This window comes from Ranitomeya variabilis, chromosome 7 (genome assembly GCF_051348905.1).
Source record: "Ranitomeya variabilis isolate aRanVar5 chromosome 7, aRanVar5.hap1, whole genome shotgun sequence".
Taxonomy (NCBI): domain Eukaryota; kingdom Metazoa; phylum Chordata; class Amphibia; order Anura; family Dendrobatidae; genus Ranitomeya; species Ranitomeya variabilis.
Genome location: NC_135238.1, coordinates 99336183 through 99352985, shown reverse-complemented (window position 1 = coordinate 99352985; position 16803 = coordinate 99336183). Strand labels below are relative to the sequence as shown.

The following is a 16803-nucleotide window of genomic DNA, read 5'->3' as shown; positions in this document are numbered from 1 at the left end:
ATATGGAAATTGAATCCCTTCTGGCTCAAACTAATAGATTCAGATGATAGGACGGTTGACCAGTTGAACTGCTAAATCCAATCCCATTCAGATCTTCAGAATATTAATTTATTTTGGGATGCACTTAAGGCATATCTGAGGGGCTGTCTCTCTTCTACGATCTCTTATATTAAAAGGGTAACGTCACGGGAGGACGATGAGGTTGAGCAGCGCTTGAGAGATGATGAGGCCGCATATACAGTTGACCAGACTAACAGCAATAGGATTGAGTGGCTGACTTTACAAAGACTATATACCCAACACTTGGACACTAAATCTAAGCGTAAACTTTTTTTTACGCGGCAATCATATTTTGAAATGGGGAATCAGGCGGGGAAGTTTTTGGCTTACTTGGTGCGTCAGCACAACGCATCTAATATGATAATACAAATTCGCTCACCAGATGACTTATTAAATTCCACTACTGAGGAAATTCTTCAATGTTTTTATAATTACTATAGAGGATTGTATGAATCTAAGAGTGGTTTTGAACGTTTCTGATTGTCTAGATTATTTGTCCGATATAGCGTTCCTCACACTGAGCCCCACCCAGCAGGCCTTTATGGACGCTGAATTTACTTTGGAGGAAGTGGAGCAGGCTATAACGAATATGGCTTCTGGGAAGGCCCCTGGACCGGATGGCTTCCCTGTAGAGCTGTACAGGAAATACCGGGAGACGCTGGCTCCGCTTTTGCTGAAAGTATTTAAAGAGATATGGGAGGGTGGATGTCTACCTGATACTTTTTATGAGGCACATATTATCGTACTTAAGAAGGAGGGGAAAGATCCTTTGGAATGTGGATCCTATCATCCCATATCGCTGGTAAACGTGGATTATAAGATCTTTACTAAAATACTGGCGACCAGGTTGAACTCCATTATTTTAGATATTATACATCCAGATCAAACAGGCTTCATGCCTGGTAAGAGTACATCTATAAACATTAGATGGGTTCAATCAGTGATTCAGTATAGCTCTTTACTACCAGATAACAGTTGGGCGCTGGCGTCGCTGGACGCGGCTAAGGCGTTCGACTCTCTTGAGTGGCCCTTTTTATCTGCTTGTCTGCAGAAATATGGCTTTGGGGAAAATTTTTTGAAATGGGTTGGCGTATTATACTTGAAACCTAAAGCCCGCATAATCATAAACGGCTCTGTCTGAGCCATTTTCACTACATAGGGGAACCCGGCAGGGGTGTCCCCTCTCCCCAGCCTTGTTTGCTCTAGCGATAGAGGCATTGGCTATACGTCTACGTTCTGCCCCCGATATTGATGGTATTACGATAGCGGATCGTACCAACATCATTGGTCTATATGCTGATGATATGATAATATTCATGGATAAGGTAGAGGAAACGTTGCCAAAGGTAATCACTATCATAGATAAATTTAGTGGGTTCTCAGGCCTATATATTAATTGGGATAAGTCTGCCCTATTACCTCTGACCCAATCCCCAATATCTAACCTCAACGCTCTTTCCCTGTTACCTGTAGTGTCTGAATTTAAATACTTGGGTATTTATATGTCCCGATGTAGCGGATCGGATCTACAACTTAATATCTTTCCCCTGCTGGAATACACGAAGTCGAAATTCACATCTTAGAGTAAACTTCCTGTAGCAGGCCGCATTAATCTCATAAAAATGATTCTGCTCCCTAAATTCAACTATTGTCTTCAGCATAGCGCGGTAACTGTACCAAAATACTTTTTTACTAACTTAAACTCTTATGTTGCCTCGTTCGTGTGGGGGAAGGGCAGACCCAAACTTAAACTGACGACTTTGCAAAGGCCTAAGCAGGGGGGAGGAGCGGCACTGCCAGATTTCTTTTTATATTATCTGGCGGGACAGACCAGGGCACTTTGTAAATGGATGCCTCATAATCATCTCCCTAACTCTGAAAGTCACCTGGTTAATTCTGTTGGGGCTAAGTGTCCACTGGGTCTTCTAGAGTCGGAAAAAATAAATACCCCCCGATTGTTGCCCATGATACGATTGGCGCGATCCACTTGGAAGAAAATTAAAAGGGTCATTGGGTTTGGGGACATTGTAGCTGAGATGCCTCTATGGGACAATGGTTATTTCCCTGCACTGATGAATCACCCGTCTGCAAATTTCTGGGTTTCCCACGGAGTCCTGTCAATAGGGGATTTGTATGATCAGGGGGTCTTTAAATCCTTTGAGCAACTACAAGTTGGATGTGGTCTTCCAAGATCTCAATTTTTCCGATACCTGCAACTCAGGTCTGCCATTCAGTCATTTGTTAGGAGTGTGGGAACAAACCGGAACATTTCATCTTTGCCCTTGATAGGTATCCTTAAGTCACAGGGACCTCAGGGTCTTATCTCGTCCCTATACATATATCTGCTATCAACGGGAGCGAATTCTGTTATAGACTCAGTGAGAGGTAAATGGGAGGGGCTTATCACTAATGTGCAGAGTGAGGAATGGGAGAATATTTTGGACTCCCCTCTCAAAGTCTCCCCGTCGGTCAATAATCAGATGACCCAACTATATATAATCCACCAGTCATATTTGACTCCACTGAGACTCTTTCGGATGGGTCGATACTCGACGTCGGAGTGTTTGCATTGCCACTCACCAGACGCTGACTTTGTACATATGGTATGGCAGTGTCCCATTATTCTTAATTATTGGAGGGAGGTAACGTCACTATTGGCTTCCATACTGTCAATCCCGATTCCTCTTGAGCCTTTAGTCTGCCTGTTTGGAGTATGGGACGAAGAGGCTTGGGACCATTATGTGGGGATTTTTCTACATGAAACCCTGTTTTTGGCGCGGAAGTTGTTAGCTCTGCGATGGATGGGGAACTCACCCCCTTCCATTAGGTCCTGGGTCGAGTTGGTGAATGTGGTTGTGCCTTATGAGCGCACTCTTTATCAAAACAGGGGTTGCCCGGGTAAGTTCAACAAAATCTGGGATAGATGGAACACCTCTCATCTCACCCTGTGACATGACTAAAAGACAAAGACATGGTTTATCTGACTTTGTACTGCAAGTACTGTGCAGTGGAGGGGGAAAATAATGTTCTGATATCGTTAAATGGCGGCTTAATAGTTTCAGAGGCTTAGTTTGGTTGTAGTTTTAAAGTTTTATGTTTATAACTTTGTTTTGATTGTTTTATAATTATACACATATGTTTTCCTCCTGTGAAATGATTGGCATATGTATGTGTTGTCTTTGCCTTTCTTTGTAAATTTAACCATGCAGATTAATGATAAGGACAAACATGTATGCTATGCTTTATTTGCGTTTGAAAATAAACGAATTTAAAAAAAAAAAAAAAAAAAAACAAGACCTCACATGACTCTTTGGACCAAAATATGGAAACATTTTAGCTCTCAAAATGTGGTAACGCAAAAAATATTTTTTGCAATAAAAAGCGTCTTTTAGTGTGTGACGGCTGCCAATCATAAAAATCCGCTAGAAAACCCGCTATAAATATTAAATCAAACCCGGCTTCATCACCTCCTTAGTTAGGGAAAAATTAAAAAATGTATTTATTTCCATTTTCCCATTAGGGTTAGGGCTAGGGTTAGGGTTAAGGCTACAGTTGGGGTTGGGGCTACAGTTAGGGTTTGGATTACATTTACGGTTGGGAATAGAGTTGGGATTAGGGTTAGGGGTGTGTCAGGGTTAGGGGTGTGGTTAGGGTTACTGTTGGGATTAGGGTTAGGGGTGTGTTTGGATTAGGGTTTCAGTTATAATTGGGGGGTTTCCACTGTTTAGGCACATCAGGGGCTCTCCAAATGCAACATGGCCTCCCATCTCAATTTCTGTCAATTTTGCATTGAAAGTCAAATGGCGCTCCTTCGCTTCCGAGCTCTGCCATGCGCCCAAACAGTGGTTTACCCCCACATATGGGGTATCGGCGTACTCAGGACAAATTGTACAACAACTTTTTGGGTCCATTTTCTCCTGTTACCTTTGGTAAAATAAATCAAATTGGAGCTGAAGTAAATTTTTTGTGAAAAAAAGTTAAATGTTCATTTTTATTTAAACATTCCAAAAATTCCCGGGTTAATGAACTTCTTGAATGTGGTTTTGAGCACCTTGAGGGGTGCAGTTTTTAGAATGGTGTCACACTTGGTTATTTTCTATCATATAGACCCCTCAAAATGACTTCAAATTAGATGTGGTCCCTAAAAAAAAAATAATGGTGTTGTAAAAATGAGAAATTGCTGGTCAACTTTTAACCCTTATAACTCCCTAACGAAAAAAAAATTTTGGTTCCAAAATTGTGCTGATGTAAAGTAGACATGTGTGAAATGTTACTTATTAAGTATTTTGTGTGACATATCTCTGATTTAATTGCATAAAAATTCAAAGTTGGAAAATTGCGACATTTTTAAAATGTTCGCCAAATTTACTTTTTTTTCACAAATAAACGCAGGTAATATCAAATAAATGTTACCACTATCATGAAGTACAATATGTCACGAGAAAACATTGTCAGAATCACCGGGATCCGTTGAAGCGTTCCAGAGTTATAACCTCATAATTTTTTTGCCACGACTTAGATGAAAACAACCTAGACATGTTTGGTGCAGGTGAACTCCTAATGACCTGGAGAATCATAATGGCAGGTCAGTTTTAGCATTTAGTGAACCTAGCAAAAAAGCCAAACAAAAAACAAGTGTGGGATTGCACTGTTTTTGCAATTTCTCTGCACTTGGAATTTTTTTTCCTGTTTTCTAGTACACAACATGGTAAAAACAATGGTGTCGTTCAAAAGTACAACTCGTCTCGTAAAAAATAAGCCCTCATATGGCCATATTGACGGAAAAATAATAAAATGTTATGGCTCTGGGAAGGAGGGGAGCGAAAATCCGGTCATGAAGGGGTTCATTCAGTTTTTCCTTCCACTTTCCATTAATTCCTGTGACGCACCTGAAGGGTTAATAAGCTTCTTGAATGTGGCTTTGAGAGGTGCTGTTTTTTTTAAGGGCATATAAAATTAAAGTTTAAAAACTTGCTAAATTTTCAAGTTTTTTTTATTTTCATATGTATACGCAAATCATATCAACCAAAATTTTCCACGAACATGAAGTACACTATGTCACAAATAAATATTCTGAGAATCAGTGGAGTCTGTTGAAACGTTCCAGAGTTATTACCACATAAAGTGACAGTGGTCAGATTTAAAATATTATGCCTAGTTGTGAAGGTAAAAATTAGCTCTGTCACCAAGTTGTTAAAAAATAAAGTAAAATATTTGGTAATGATAACCTTTATTTCTTTTAACAAGTTTAAGATATTTATTTTATGAATGGAAACATTAATAAATTTACTTTTTTTTTTATTATTCATAGGTCATTCAAGAGTGGAGAGTGTGGATGAAAGGATTAGACATTGCAATGAAAGATTACTGTTGGAGAGGATTGACAGGGAGCATACAAAGCTTCTTCGGTGAGCCTGCAAAACAGAAGAATGTTTTGATCTGATTTTCATTGTTAAAGGGGTTGTCCACTACCAGGACAAACCCTTTTTAAACTAAATGTTTGGCTCGATAAAATAAACCTATAGTCACCTCCCATGCTGGCTCCGTTCCAGCGTTGTCCACATTCGCACTCTCGGGGCTGTGATGTGGTTGAATGACACTTTATGCCCTGCACCCAATCAGCGCTGGCATCACTGTCCCCCCGCCTTCGTACAAACTGGACATGAAGCGGATGTTCGGGCTGCAGCTGATCTCTGACTTCCTCTTCATTTTCATTTCGACACGAGGCGAGGACAGTGATACCAGCGCTGATTGGGCACTGAGCATCATGTAGCCCTCCACCACATCACAGCTCTGGGACCGTGAATGCCGACACCACTCGAATGGAGCTGGAAACGGGAGGTGAGTGTAGGTTTGTTTATCGGGGCTAAATGCTGAACATTTCTTTTAAGAAGATGTTGTTCTAGTAATGGGGAACCCCTGCAATAAAAGGACAAGTATTTTTGGAAAATTATTTACCTTATTTTTTGGACCATAAGACACACTTAGGCTACTTTCACATTTGCGTTTGGAGCCGCTGCGGAGGGCTGTGGACTTCCTCCGTGAAGCCCCGCCCTCCGCCGCTAGCTCCGCCTACTTCTGCATGCGGCCGGCATGCGACCTGGGTACCTATATTTAACATTAGGTACGCAGGTCGTGCCGCAGTATGCGGATGCTGCCGCATGCGTCGTTTTGATGATGCGGAAAAAAAAAAATTGCTACGAGCTGCGTCCTACGCTGGTCTCCGCATCGTCAAAATGACGCGGGAAACACCCCCATCATCTTGGAATACATGGGCCCCCCAACTCCATCCTAGTATATATGGCCCCCATCACATTGCACACATTAAAAAAAAGATTCTTCTTGCCTTCCCTCTGCTCCCTCGCAGCGCTGTATCCTGTTCTGATGCCCGGAGCTGGTTTCACCGTGTATTCAGGTTGTGGTGTCACTGCCATGTGTCCACACGTGTCACGGTCAGTTGACGGAAAATTCACTGCTCCACATGCCCTGGACTATAGGAGTGGAGAGCAGTGAATATTCATCTTCTTTAAAAGTGGGCACACTGTTAGCGGTAGCCACCTGCTCTTGCAGCGACTGGGCAATAAGATGTGGCCTCTATTAAAGAGAATGAATATTCACAGCTCCACACGCGCATAATCCCGCCCACTTCTAGGCTACAGCTTTAATGCATACAGGTGGGAGGGACTATGGGCGTGGGGAGCATTGAATAAACCTTTTCTTTTACAGCAGGCAAACTTATGAGCTGCAGCCACCATCTCCTGCCTCATGTTACCCGCTCCTCCGCCTCTGTTTCTACCCCCACCCACTCCCATCAACAGCCACACAAGATACAACCGGACTGTAAGACGCACCCCTCACTTTCCTCCAAAATTTGGAGGAAAAAAAGCGCGTTTTATAGTCTGTTTCATCCTCCAAGGATGTTTATTGTTACTGAATTTTGTTTATTTATACACAGTGATTCCTATTCATAAATTATTATTATTTTTTTAAAATCCCTTTCCATTTTTGTCTTGTGGAATTAGTTGCTGTTGGAATGTAAAAAATGTTTGTTTTTTTGTTTATTGTCTTGACTTGTATGTAACTTTTTGTTGCCAAAAGTCGCGCATTTTGCAATATGATTCAAGAATATTGGTATATTCAAAAACACATTGGAGGGGGGTGGAAAGTATTGTCAAATTTTTTTGATGAATCTGGCTAGAACATCTGTAGTCACTGACTTCTGCTCAGAAGGCGTAAAAAAACAGGAGCACTAATAAAAGACTTTTCCAGGTCATCCCTCCTAACAGTACTATGAAGATCGTCCTTCTCATCCTTGCTGGGACAGGAAACAATGAGAGGTTAAAAGGACCCGGCCATCTCCACCTCTTAGTGTTTTTCCTGTCCCAGTGAGGATAGGAACGACGAGAGATGAACTACGGCGTATCCCTCCTGTCTTTACCTGACAGACAGGCGGATCGGGAGTCCTCACTTCTCCCTTCCCTTTGTCAAGCGGTCTGTGGCTGACACCCCCGAAGAGGGGTTATTCAACCTACCTGTTGAGCTCTGCTCCTGGGTTGTGAGACTCTTCCTCCAGCAGGGGGGTGGGGGGCTCTCTGCTCCAGCGTCTGCCTCCGGCATGCTGAACACACAGCAGGGCGCACTTACGGTGGTCTCATCACTGCAACCAGGCAGAGCACTTACGGGTTGCGGCAGCGTGTGTTTCAGGGTGGAACGAAGGGAGTATACCAAACGGCATGGGAGCCTGGCGACTGATCTGACAATGGTATAAAAACACTACCAAATGTCTGTATGGCTGCCCTACTGTATGCTTGAGCATGGAGGATCTTGGCAAAGCTGAGGCTGCAGCTGATCAAGCCCAGGGGCACATGAGTAGGAGGCTGGAATAGAGAGAACCGCTGACCGACCCCTTACCCAACACCTAAACACATTGGCATATACGCTGTATTTTAGGGGGGAGCATCCACCTCGGCAGCACCTAAAAAGGATGCCAAGAAAGCGGGGAAATATATAAGATGCGCTATCTGCAGCATTAAACTACCGGATGCCTGGTTGAAACACCTATGTTAGTCTTTCACCTTCAAAGTCATCAGGGAGGAGCAGTCATCTCTGTTAGCAGATATGAGGTCCATTATCAGGGAAGAGGTTCAGACCCCTCTCTCTGAACTACTCCCTATGCACACCTCACAGCCAGAGTCACAAGGTGGCCCCCATGCCAAAAGGCGAAAGTGGGAGATGGCGCTCAGCTCCGAGGAAGATATACACTGTGACTGATCTGACCAGGAAGAAGGTGAAATTATTGCAGACCCTCTAGAGGAGGGAAAGAAATACCTCTTCTGAGGATACGGACGAACTCCTCCGTGCAGTCAGGAGCACTATGCAGGTGGAGGAAACCTAGAAATCTCTCTATACAGGACGAGATGTTACGTGGTTCGAGATCCCAGAGAAAGTTTTCCTTGTTAACAGCCACATTCGCACGATGATCAAAGAGGAGTCGGAGGATGCCGAGAAAAGGCCTATTTCGAGAGTCTTTAGGCTTCGCCTGCCCTTCGAACCGGAGTACATTAAAGCCTGGGAGGACATTCCAAAAATCGATGTCCCTATAGCCAAGGTGGCGAAAAGGACTTTGATTCCATTCGAAGACTTACCTAGCCTCAAGGAGCCAAAGGATCGAAAAGCACATGTATTTTCCAACATATAGACCCCTCAAAGTGACTTCAAATGTGATGTAGTCCCTAAAAAAAAATGGTGTTGTAAAAATGAGAAATTGCTGGAAATCTTTTAACCCTTATAACTCCCTAACAAAAAAAAATTTTGGTTCCAAAATTGTGCTGAAAGTAGACATGTGGGAAATGTTACTTATTAGGTATTTTGTCTGACCTATCTCTGTGATTTAAGGGCATAAAAATTCAAAGTTGGAAAATTGCGAAATTTTTAATATTTTCGCCAAATTTCTATTTTTTTCACAAATTTACGCAGGTAATATCAAATAAATTTTACCACTATGATGAAGTACAATATGTCACGAGAAAACATTGTCAGAATCATCAAGATCCGTTGAAGTGTTCCAGAGTTATAACCTCATAAAGGGACAGTGACAGTGGTCAGAATTGTAAAAATGTACCTGGACATGAAGGTGAAAACTGGCTGAGGGATGAAAAGGTTTAAAAGGCAAACACACTGGATCGTAGGACAGGTTGGCGTCCACAGTGCCTCCATCTGCCTCATTATAGGGCATCTTCAGTCAGGGGTTCAGTCTGAATCACGTATTTCAGATGTTTACACAAACTCCAGTGTAAGCGCTCACAGCAGAGCAAAGGATAAATGTGAGCCGAGCCTTACTGCTTATTTTTATACTGTTCCCCGTGCGGTATAAGTGATTAGGCGACTTTATTAATTCGGGTCGGTGCGTTTACAGGGATACCAGATTTATATACATTTTTTTTTGTTTGCCTGCAGTCACACATAAATGTTTTTTTTTTGCAAAAAGTTTCTCCATCTCTATTTTGAGAGCTATACTTTTTCCATATTTCGGCCAACAGATTCATGTGATGGCTTGTTTTTTGCGGGATGAGTTGAAGTTCTACTATTTTCGGACACATGACTTTTTTTTTATCGCTTTCTATTATGATTTATGGGAGGAAGAATGAATAAAAAACAGCAATTCAGGATTTTATTTTTTGTAGTTCACAGTGTGGTAAAATTAATACAGCTTTATTCCTTATGTCAGTACGATTACATGTACATAACTTTTTATGTTTTGTCTTTTACAAAATAAAAACAATTTTATAGAAAAAAAAAATGTATTTGCATTGTTTTATTCTAAGAGCTATATCTTTTTTATTTTTCCGCTGACAGCTGTACGATGGCTTATTTTTTGGTGGACAAGTTGAATTTTTCAGAGATAACATTTTTTTTTCACGGTTTAATCCACCTTTATTGAGGTATGATGAAAAAGCATATTTTTTATGCATTTTTATTTTGTATGGTGTTCACCGGAGGGGTTAACTAATGTGACCGTTTTCTAAATTAAATGTGTACATTTTTTGTTTTTGCAGAAATAAATGTATGGCTGGTTTTTTTTTTTTAAATACCGTTGTTTTTCTAAATTTTTTTAGAAACTTTGTTTTGTTTATGTTTTAACTTAGTCTCTCTATGGGACTTTAACTTTAATACTCTGATCACTGGCATGCATTGCAATGTATTATAGCTGTCAGTGTGACACTGACAGAAAGCCTTTTAGATCATGCACCATGCTCCTGCCAGATTTGGAGGTCGTCAATTGACCACCTGCGGTCATTGCAACCATTGGGCCATTGCAATGACTTTGCAAGGGTCTCTCTCCTAGCCTTCTAAATTCTGCCATCACTATTGATTGTGACATTTTGATGGTTAAATAGTCGGTTGCTGCGTGGGCACCCACTACCCCCTCCTTCCCCGGCTGTGTCAATCAGAGCTCGGCTATCACCTAAGCCGAGCTCACAGCGGCTCGCACAATCACCATGACTTACCGGTACGTCAGTTTGCTTGAAGTGTCTGAAAAATATGATGTACTGGTATGTCATATGTCGAAAAGAGATTAAGCAACATTTTTTTTTTGTCTTAGGCCTTGATTCATCTAGATCTTCAAGTTTTCCTGCCATTCTTGATGAGGCGGCGTGTTTGATTCAGATGTTCCTGATTCGTGGTGCCTCCATGTACAACGCCAGAAATCTTACTCCAGTCCTTACTAGAATAACATTTTCTGGATTGAGGGAATGCCAGAACTCATCATAAATTAAACGAGCTGTGAGTTTGCATCTCCCTCGCGCCTCCCCAGCTGCACCCATTTTGGCATAGCAGGGAGAAACTGGTTTGAAAACTCTAAGTAAAAAAAAACTTTGTGGTGAAATTGCATTTTTACAGCTTTTTGTTCCACAGGCAAAACCTCCTCTCTTGGCAGTAAAGAAGCTACTCGCAAAAAGCAGGTATTAGGCCGGTTTCACACGTCAGTGGCTCCGGTACGTGAGGTGACAGTTTCCTCACGTACTGGAGACACTGACACACGTAGACACATAAAAATCAATGCATCTGTTCAGATGTCATTGATTTTTTGCGGACCGTGTCTCCGTGTGCCAAACACGGAGACATGTCAGTGTTCGTGGGAGCGCACGTTTTACACGGACCCAATAGAGTCAATGGGTCCGCGTAAAACACGGACCTCACACGGACATTCTCCGTCTGGGGTCCGTGTGCGTGCAGGAGACAGCGCTACAGTAAGCGCTGTCCCCCCCACATGGTGCTGAAGCCGGTATTCATATCTTCCCTGTAGCAGCGTTTGCTGTAGAGAAAATATGAAGAATAGTGTTAAAAATAAAGATCCATGTGTCCGCCGCCCCCCCCACCCCCTGTGCGCCCCCCCGCTGGTCAGAAAATACTCACCCGCTCCCTCGCTCCTTCCTGGTCTGGCCGCGCCTCCTACTGTATGCGGTCACGTGGGGCCGATCATTTACAATCATGAATAGTCGGCTCCGCCCCTATGGGAGGTGGAGCCCACGTATTCATGACTGTAAATGATCGGGCCCACGTGACCGCATGCAGGAGAAGCCGCGGCCAGACCAGGAAGCAGCGAGGGAGCGGGTAAGTATTTTCTGACCAGCGGGGGGGCGCACGGGGTGGGGGTGGGGGGCGGCGGACACATGGATCTTTATTTTAAACACTATTCTTCATATTTTCTCTACAGCAAACGTTGCTGCAGGGAAGATATGAATCGCAGCTTCAGCACCATGCAGAATGGGTACCACACGCTCCGTGTGGTACCCACTCGCCATACGGGCGGCACACGTGTGCCGCACGTATGTCCTCCGTGAGTTCCCAGGCACACGGACACGGATAACTCCGGTACCGATTTATTCCGGTACCGGAATTATCTGGACGTGTGGGACAGCCCTTACAGAGTTTTCTGCTTTTTTTGTTGCTTTGTTATTGCTGCTTTTTTTTTTTTTTTTTTACTTTTTTGTTGTCTCTTGTGCATGTTGATACTTTTTGGGGAGGCCAATAAACTTTGATTTACCTTCCTCAAGTTTTTCCACCAAAAACTGATAACTGCATTTTTTTGCTGCATTTTTGCACTTACCCATTTTTTACTATGTATGAAAAATGCTGCAGTTTTCAAAAAATGCAGCAGTTTTCCACATCGGTCAGGAAAAAAAAAACATGTCTGAGCATCAGGTTTCTGAAATCTCATAGACTTTGCTGGTACTATAAAACAGCTTAAAATTTGCTTAAATAAAGCAGAAAAAACCACAAGAAGTAAACATAGCCTTATAGTCCAGAAAATGCAGTGGGCATATTATTCAATACATATGAAAGTCAGTCAGCTCACCCTGGAAACTAGGACCACATGGCTTGCAGTGGAGCCAATATATTACTGTATAGATGTTCTCTGCCAATTATTCAATGCGGTCTTATTTTCAGACAGTTAAAATTTAGACGCCGTTCGTGAGTGTATATACAGTATGTGTGTAGGTTTGGATTTCTTTTTTCCGTTAATATTAAAGACCTTTATTTATAAACTGCATTTTGTGTTCACTTGTATTTTATTTGTCTAATATTTAAATTTATTTGGTGATCTTAAACATTAATGTGACAAACATGCAAAAGAATAGAAAATCATGAAGTGGGCAAACACTTTTTTACACCACCGTATGTGTATATGCATGCATAGATAGATAAATATAGTATAGTGTTAGATCAATCATATAAAGCCAATTAACCCCTTTCTGACATTTGTCGTAATAATATGTCACTATGCCCTGGGCCTATCTGACCAGGGACGTATTATTATTGCCTGGCGATCGCCCGTTCACACAAGTGCCAGGAGCAGTTACACACCACTCCCGGCACATTAACCCCCTAAGTGCTGCAATCGATGCATCCCCATGCTGTAGAAATGATCAGCCTGCAAAAACTGATAGTCCCATGTTGGGACAAAGTTAAAAAGTGAAAATTTTTTTTTTTATTTTTTATTAAACAATAGTAAAAATGTTTAAAAATAATAAAACAATCAAGACATTGTATCTATAAATATTTGTATGAAAAAATATAAACAATAAAAGTACACATTTAGCATTTCCGCATCTGCAACGACCCGATCTATAAAAGTGTTCCCCATAATTAACCCCTTTAGTGAACACCATAAAAAAATAAAATAAAACAAGGCAAAAAACAATGCTTTATCATCACACCGCCGAACAAAAAGTGGAATAAAACACTATAAAAAATGTAGATAGGTGCATATGTATGTGTGTGTATACACACACACACACACACACACACACACACACACACACACACACACACACACACATATATATGTATATATGTATATATACATATATATATATATATATAGTGTATGTATATATATGTGTATATATATATAACCCCTTAACGACCGCTGATACGCCTTTTAACGGCGGCCGCTAAGGGTACTTAAACCACAGCGCCGTTAATTAACGGCACTGTGGAAAAAGTGAATAGCGCCCCCCAGAGTCGGATTTTCTCTGGGGTCTCGGTTGCCGAGGGTAGCCGAGACCCCAGAGAACATGATTCGGGGGGGGGGGTTTACCGACCCCCGAGTTGCGATCGCCGGTAATTAACCGTTTACCGGCGGTCGCAACAAAAAAAAACAAAACGCGATTTGCCATTTAATTTGTCTGTCCTCCGATGTGATCGCACATCGGAGGACAGAGAAATAGTGTCCCCGATGGCCCCCAATAGCCCCCCAATACTCACCTATCTCCCCCGGTGCTCCTCGTGGCTCCCGATGGGCGCCGCCATCTTTTTTCCGGGAAAAAATGGCGGGCGCATGCGCAGTGCGCCCGCCGCCCGGCACCCAGAAGATCTTTGGGGTCTCGGCTGCCGGGGGTAGCCGAGACCCCAAAGAACATGATCGGGGTCGTTTTTTACCGACCCCTGTTTTGCGATCGCCGGTAATTAACTGTTTACCGGCGACCGTAAAAAAAAAAAAAAGCGATCTGTAATTCTCTGTCCTCTGATGTGATCGCACATCAGAGGACAGAGAAATAGGGGGATTCGGGGACCCTATCATACTCACCCGGTGTCCCCGGGTCCTCCTGCGTCTCCTCTTGCCGGCCGGCTTCTTCCTCTGCAAAGAAAATGGCGGGCGCATGCGCAGTGCGCCCGCCATCTGCTGCCATCTGCCGGCCGGCAGGAGAGACGAGTTGGGGCTAAAATAAGGGCTAGGGTTAGGGCTAGGGTTGGGGCTAAATTTAGGGTTAGGGCTAGGGTTAGGGTTAGGCTACTTTCACACTAGCGTTTTTTGGCTTCCGTCGCAATGCGTCGTTGGAGAAAAAACGCATCCTGCAAAAGTGCTTGCAGGATGCGTTTTTTTCTCCATTGACTTGCATTAGCGACACATTGCGACGGATTGCCACACATCGCATCCGTCGTGAGACAGATGCGTCGTGCTTTGGTGGACCGTCGGCACAAAAAAACGCTACATGTAACTTTTTTTGTGCGACGTGTCCGCCATTTCCGACCGCGCATGCGCGGCCGGAACTCCGCCCCCGCCTCCCCGCACCTCACAATGGGGCAGCGGATGCGTTGAAAAAACAGCATCCTCTGCACCCGTTGTGCGGCGCTTACAACGCTAGCGTCGGTACGTCGGCCTGACACACTGCGATGGGCCGAGTACGACGCTAGTGTGAAAGTAGCCTTAGGCTTCTTTCACACTTGCGTCGGTACGGGGCGGTCGCAATGCGTCAGCCCGACGTACCGACGCACGTTGTGAAAATTGTGCACAACGTGGGCAGTGGATGCAGTTTTTCAACGCATCCGCTGCCCAGTCTATGTCTTGGTGAGGAGGGGGCAGAGTTACGGCCACGCATGCGCGGAAATGGCGGACGCGACGTACAAAAAAAAGTTTACATTGAACTTTTTTTGTAACGACGGTCCGCCAAAACACAACGGATCCAGTGCACGATGGACGCAACGTGTGGCCATCCGTCGGTAATACAAGTCTATGGGCAAAAAAGGCATCCTGTGGGCACATTTGCAGGGTCCGTTTTTTGTCCAAAACGACGGATTGTGACGGATGCCACACGACGCAAGTGTGAAAGTAGCCTTAGGGTTAGGGTTGGGGCTAAAGTTAGGGTTAAATTTAGGGTTAGGATTGGGGCTAAAGTTAGGGTTAGGGCTAGGGTTGGGGCTAAAATTAGGGTTAGGGTTAGGGTTGGGGCTAAAGTTAGGGATAGAGTTGGGATTAGGGTTAGGGTTTGGATTAGGGTTGGTATTAGGGTTACGGTTGGGATTAGGGTTACGTTTGGGATTAGGGTTGGGATTAGGGTTAGGGTTGGGATTAGGGTTAAGGTTAGGGTTGGGATTAGGGTTAGGGGTGTATTGGGATTAGGGTTAGGTTTGAGGTTAGGGTTGAGATTAGGGTTAGGGGTGTGTTGGATTTAGGGTTTTGATTAGGGTTATGGTTAGAGTTGAGATTAGGGCTGTTTTGGGGTTAGGGTTGTGATTATCGTTAGGGTTGTGATTAGGATTATGGATCGGGTTGAGATTAGGGTTGGGGGTGTGTTGGAGTTAGGGTTTGAGTTAGAATTGGGGGGTTTCCACTGTTTAGGTACATCAGGGGATCTCCAAACACGACAGACAATTTTGCGCTAAAAAAGTCAAATGGTGCTCCCTCCCTTCTGAGCTCTGCCGTGCGCCCAAACAGTGGTTTACCCCCACATATGGGGCATCAGCGTATTCGGGATAAATTGGACAACAACTTTTGGGGTCCAATTTCTCCTGTTACCCTTGTGAAAATAAAAACTTGGGGGCTAAAAAATTTTTTTCTGGGAAAAAAAAAATATTTTTTTTATTTTCACTACTCTGCATTATAAACTTCTGTGAAGCACTTGAGCATTCAAAGTTCTCACAACATATCTAGATAAGTTCCTTGGGGGGTCTATTTTCCAAAATGGGGTCACTTGTTGGGGGTTTCTACTGTTTAGGTACATTAGGGGTCTGCAAACGCAACATAACGCCAGCAGACAATTCTATTAAAGTCTGCATTCCAAAACGGCGCTCCCTCCCTTCTGAGCTCAGCCATGCGCCCAAACAGTGGTTTACCCCCACATATGGGGCATCAGCGTATTCGGGATAAATTGGACAACAACTTTTGGGGTCCAATTTCTCTTGTTACCCTTGTGAAAATAAAAACTTGGGGGCTAAAAAAAATCGTTTTTGTTAAAAAAAAAAATATTTTTTATTTTCACGACTCTGCATTATAAACTTCTGTCATGCACTTGGGCATTCAAAGTTCTCACTACACATCTAGATAAGTTCCATGGGGGGTCTAGTTTCCAAAATGGGGTCACTTTTGGGGGGTTTCTACTGTTTAGGCACATCAGGGGCTCTCCAAACGCGACATGGCATCCGATCTCAATTCCAGTCAATTTTGCATTGAAAAGTCAAATGGCGCTCCTTTGCTTCCGAGCTCAGCCATGCGCCCAAACAGTGGTTTACCCCCACATATGGGGTGTTGGCGTACTCAGGACAAATTGTACAACAAGTTCTGGGGTCCATTTTCTCCTGTTACCCTTGGTAAAATAAAAATTTGGAGGCAAAAAGATCATTTTTGTAGAAAAAATGCGATTTTTTTATTTTCACGGCTCTACGTTATAAACTTCTGTGAAGCACCTGGGGGTTTAAAGTGCTCACCACACATCTAGATAAGTTCCTTAAGTGGTC

The 16803-nt window shown here is 43.2% G+C and overlaps 1 protein-coding gene across 7 annotated transcripts in view; it reads left to right on the top strand.

Moving 5' to 3' along the window:
• Positions 1 to 16803, top strand: part of TNRC18 (trinucleotide repeat containing 18) — a 997170-nt gene that overhangs the window by 233000 nt on the left and 747367 nt on the right. For all 7 annotated transcript variants that reach the window (XM_077275610.1, XM_077275609.1, XM_077275606.1 and 4 more), the window contains one exon: positions 5372 to 5468. In XM_077275610.1, coding sequence (XP_077131725.1) covers positions 5372 to 5468 — 97 coding nt within the window. The remainder of the gene's footprint in view (positions 1 to 5371; positions 5469 to 16803) is intronic.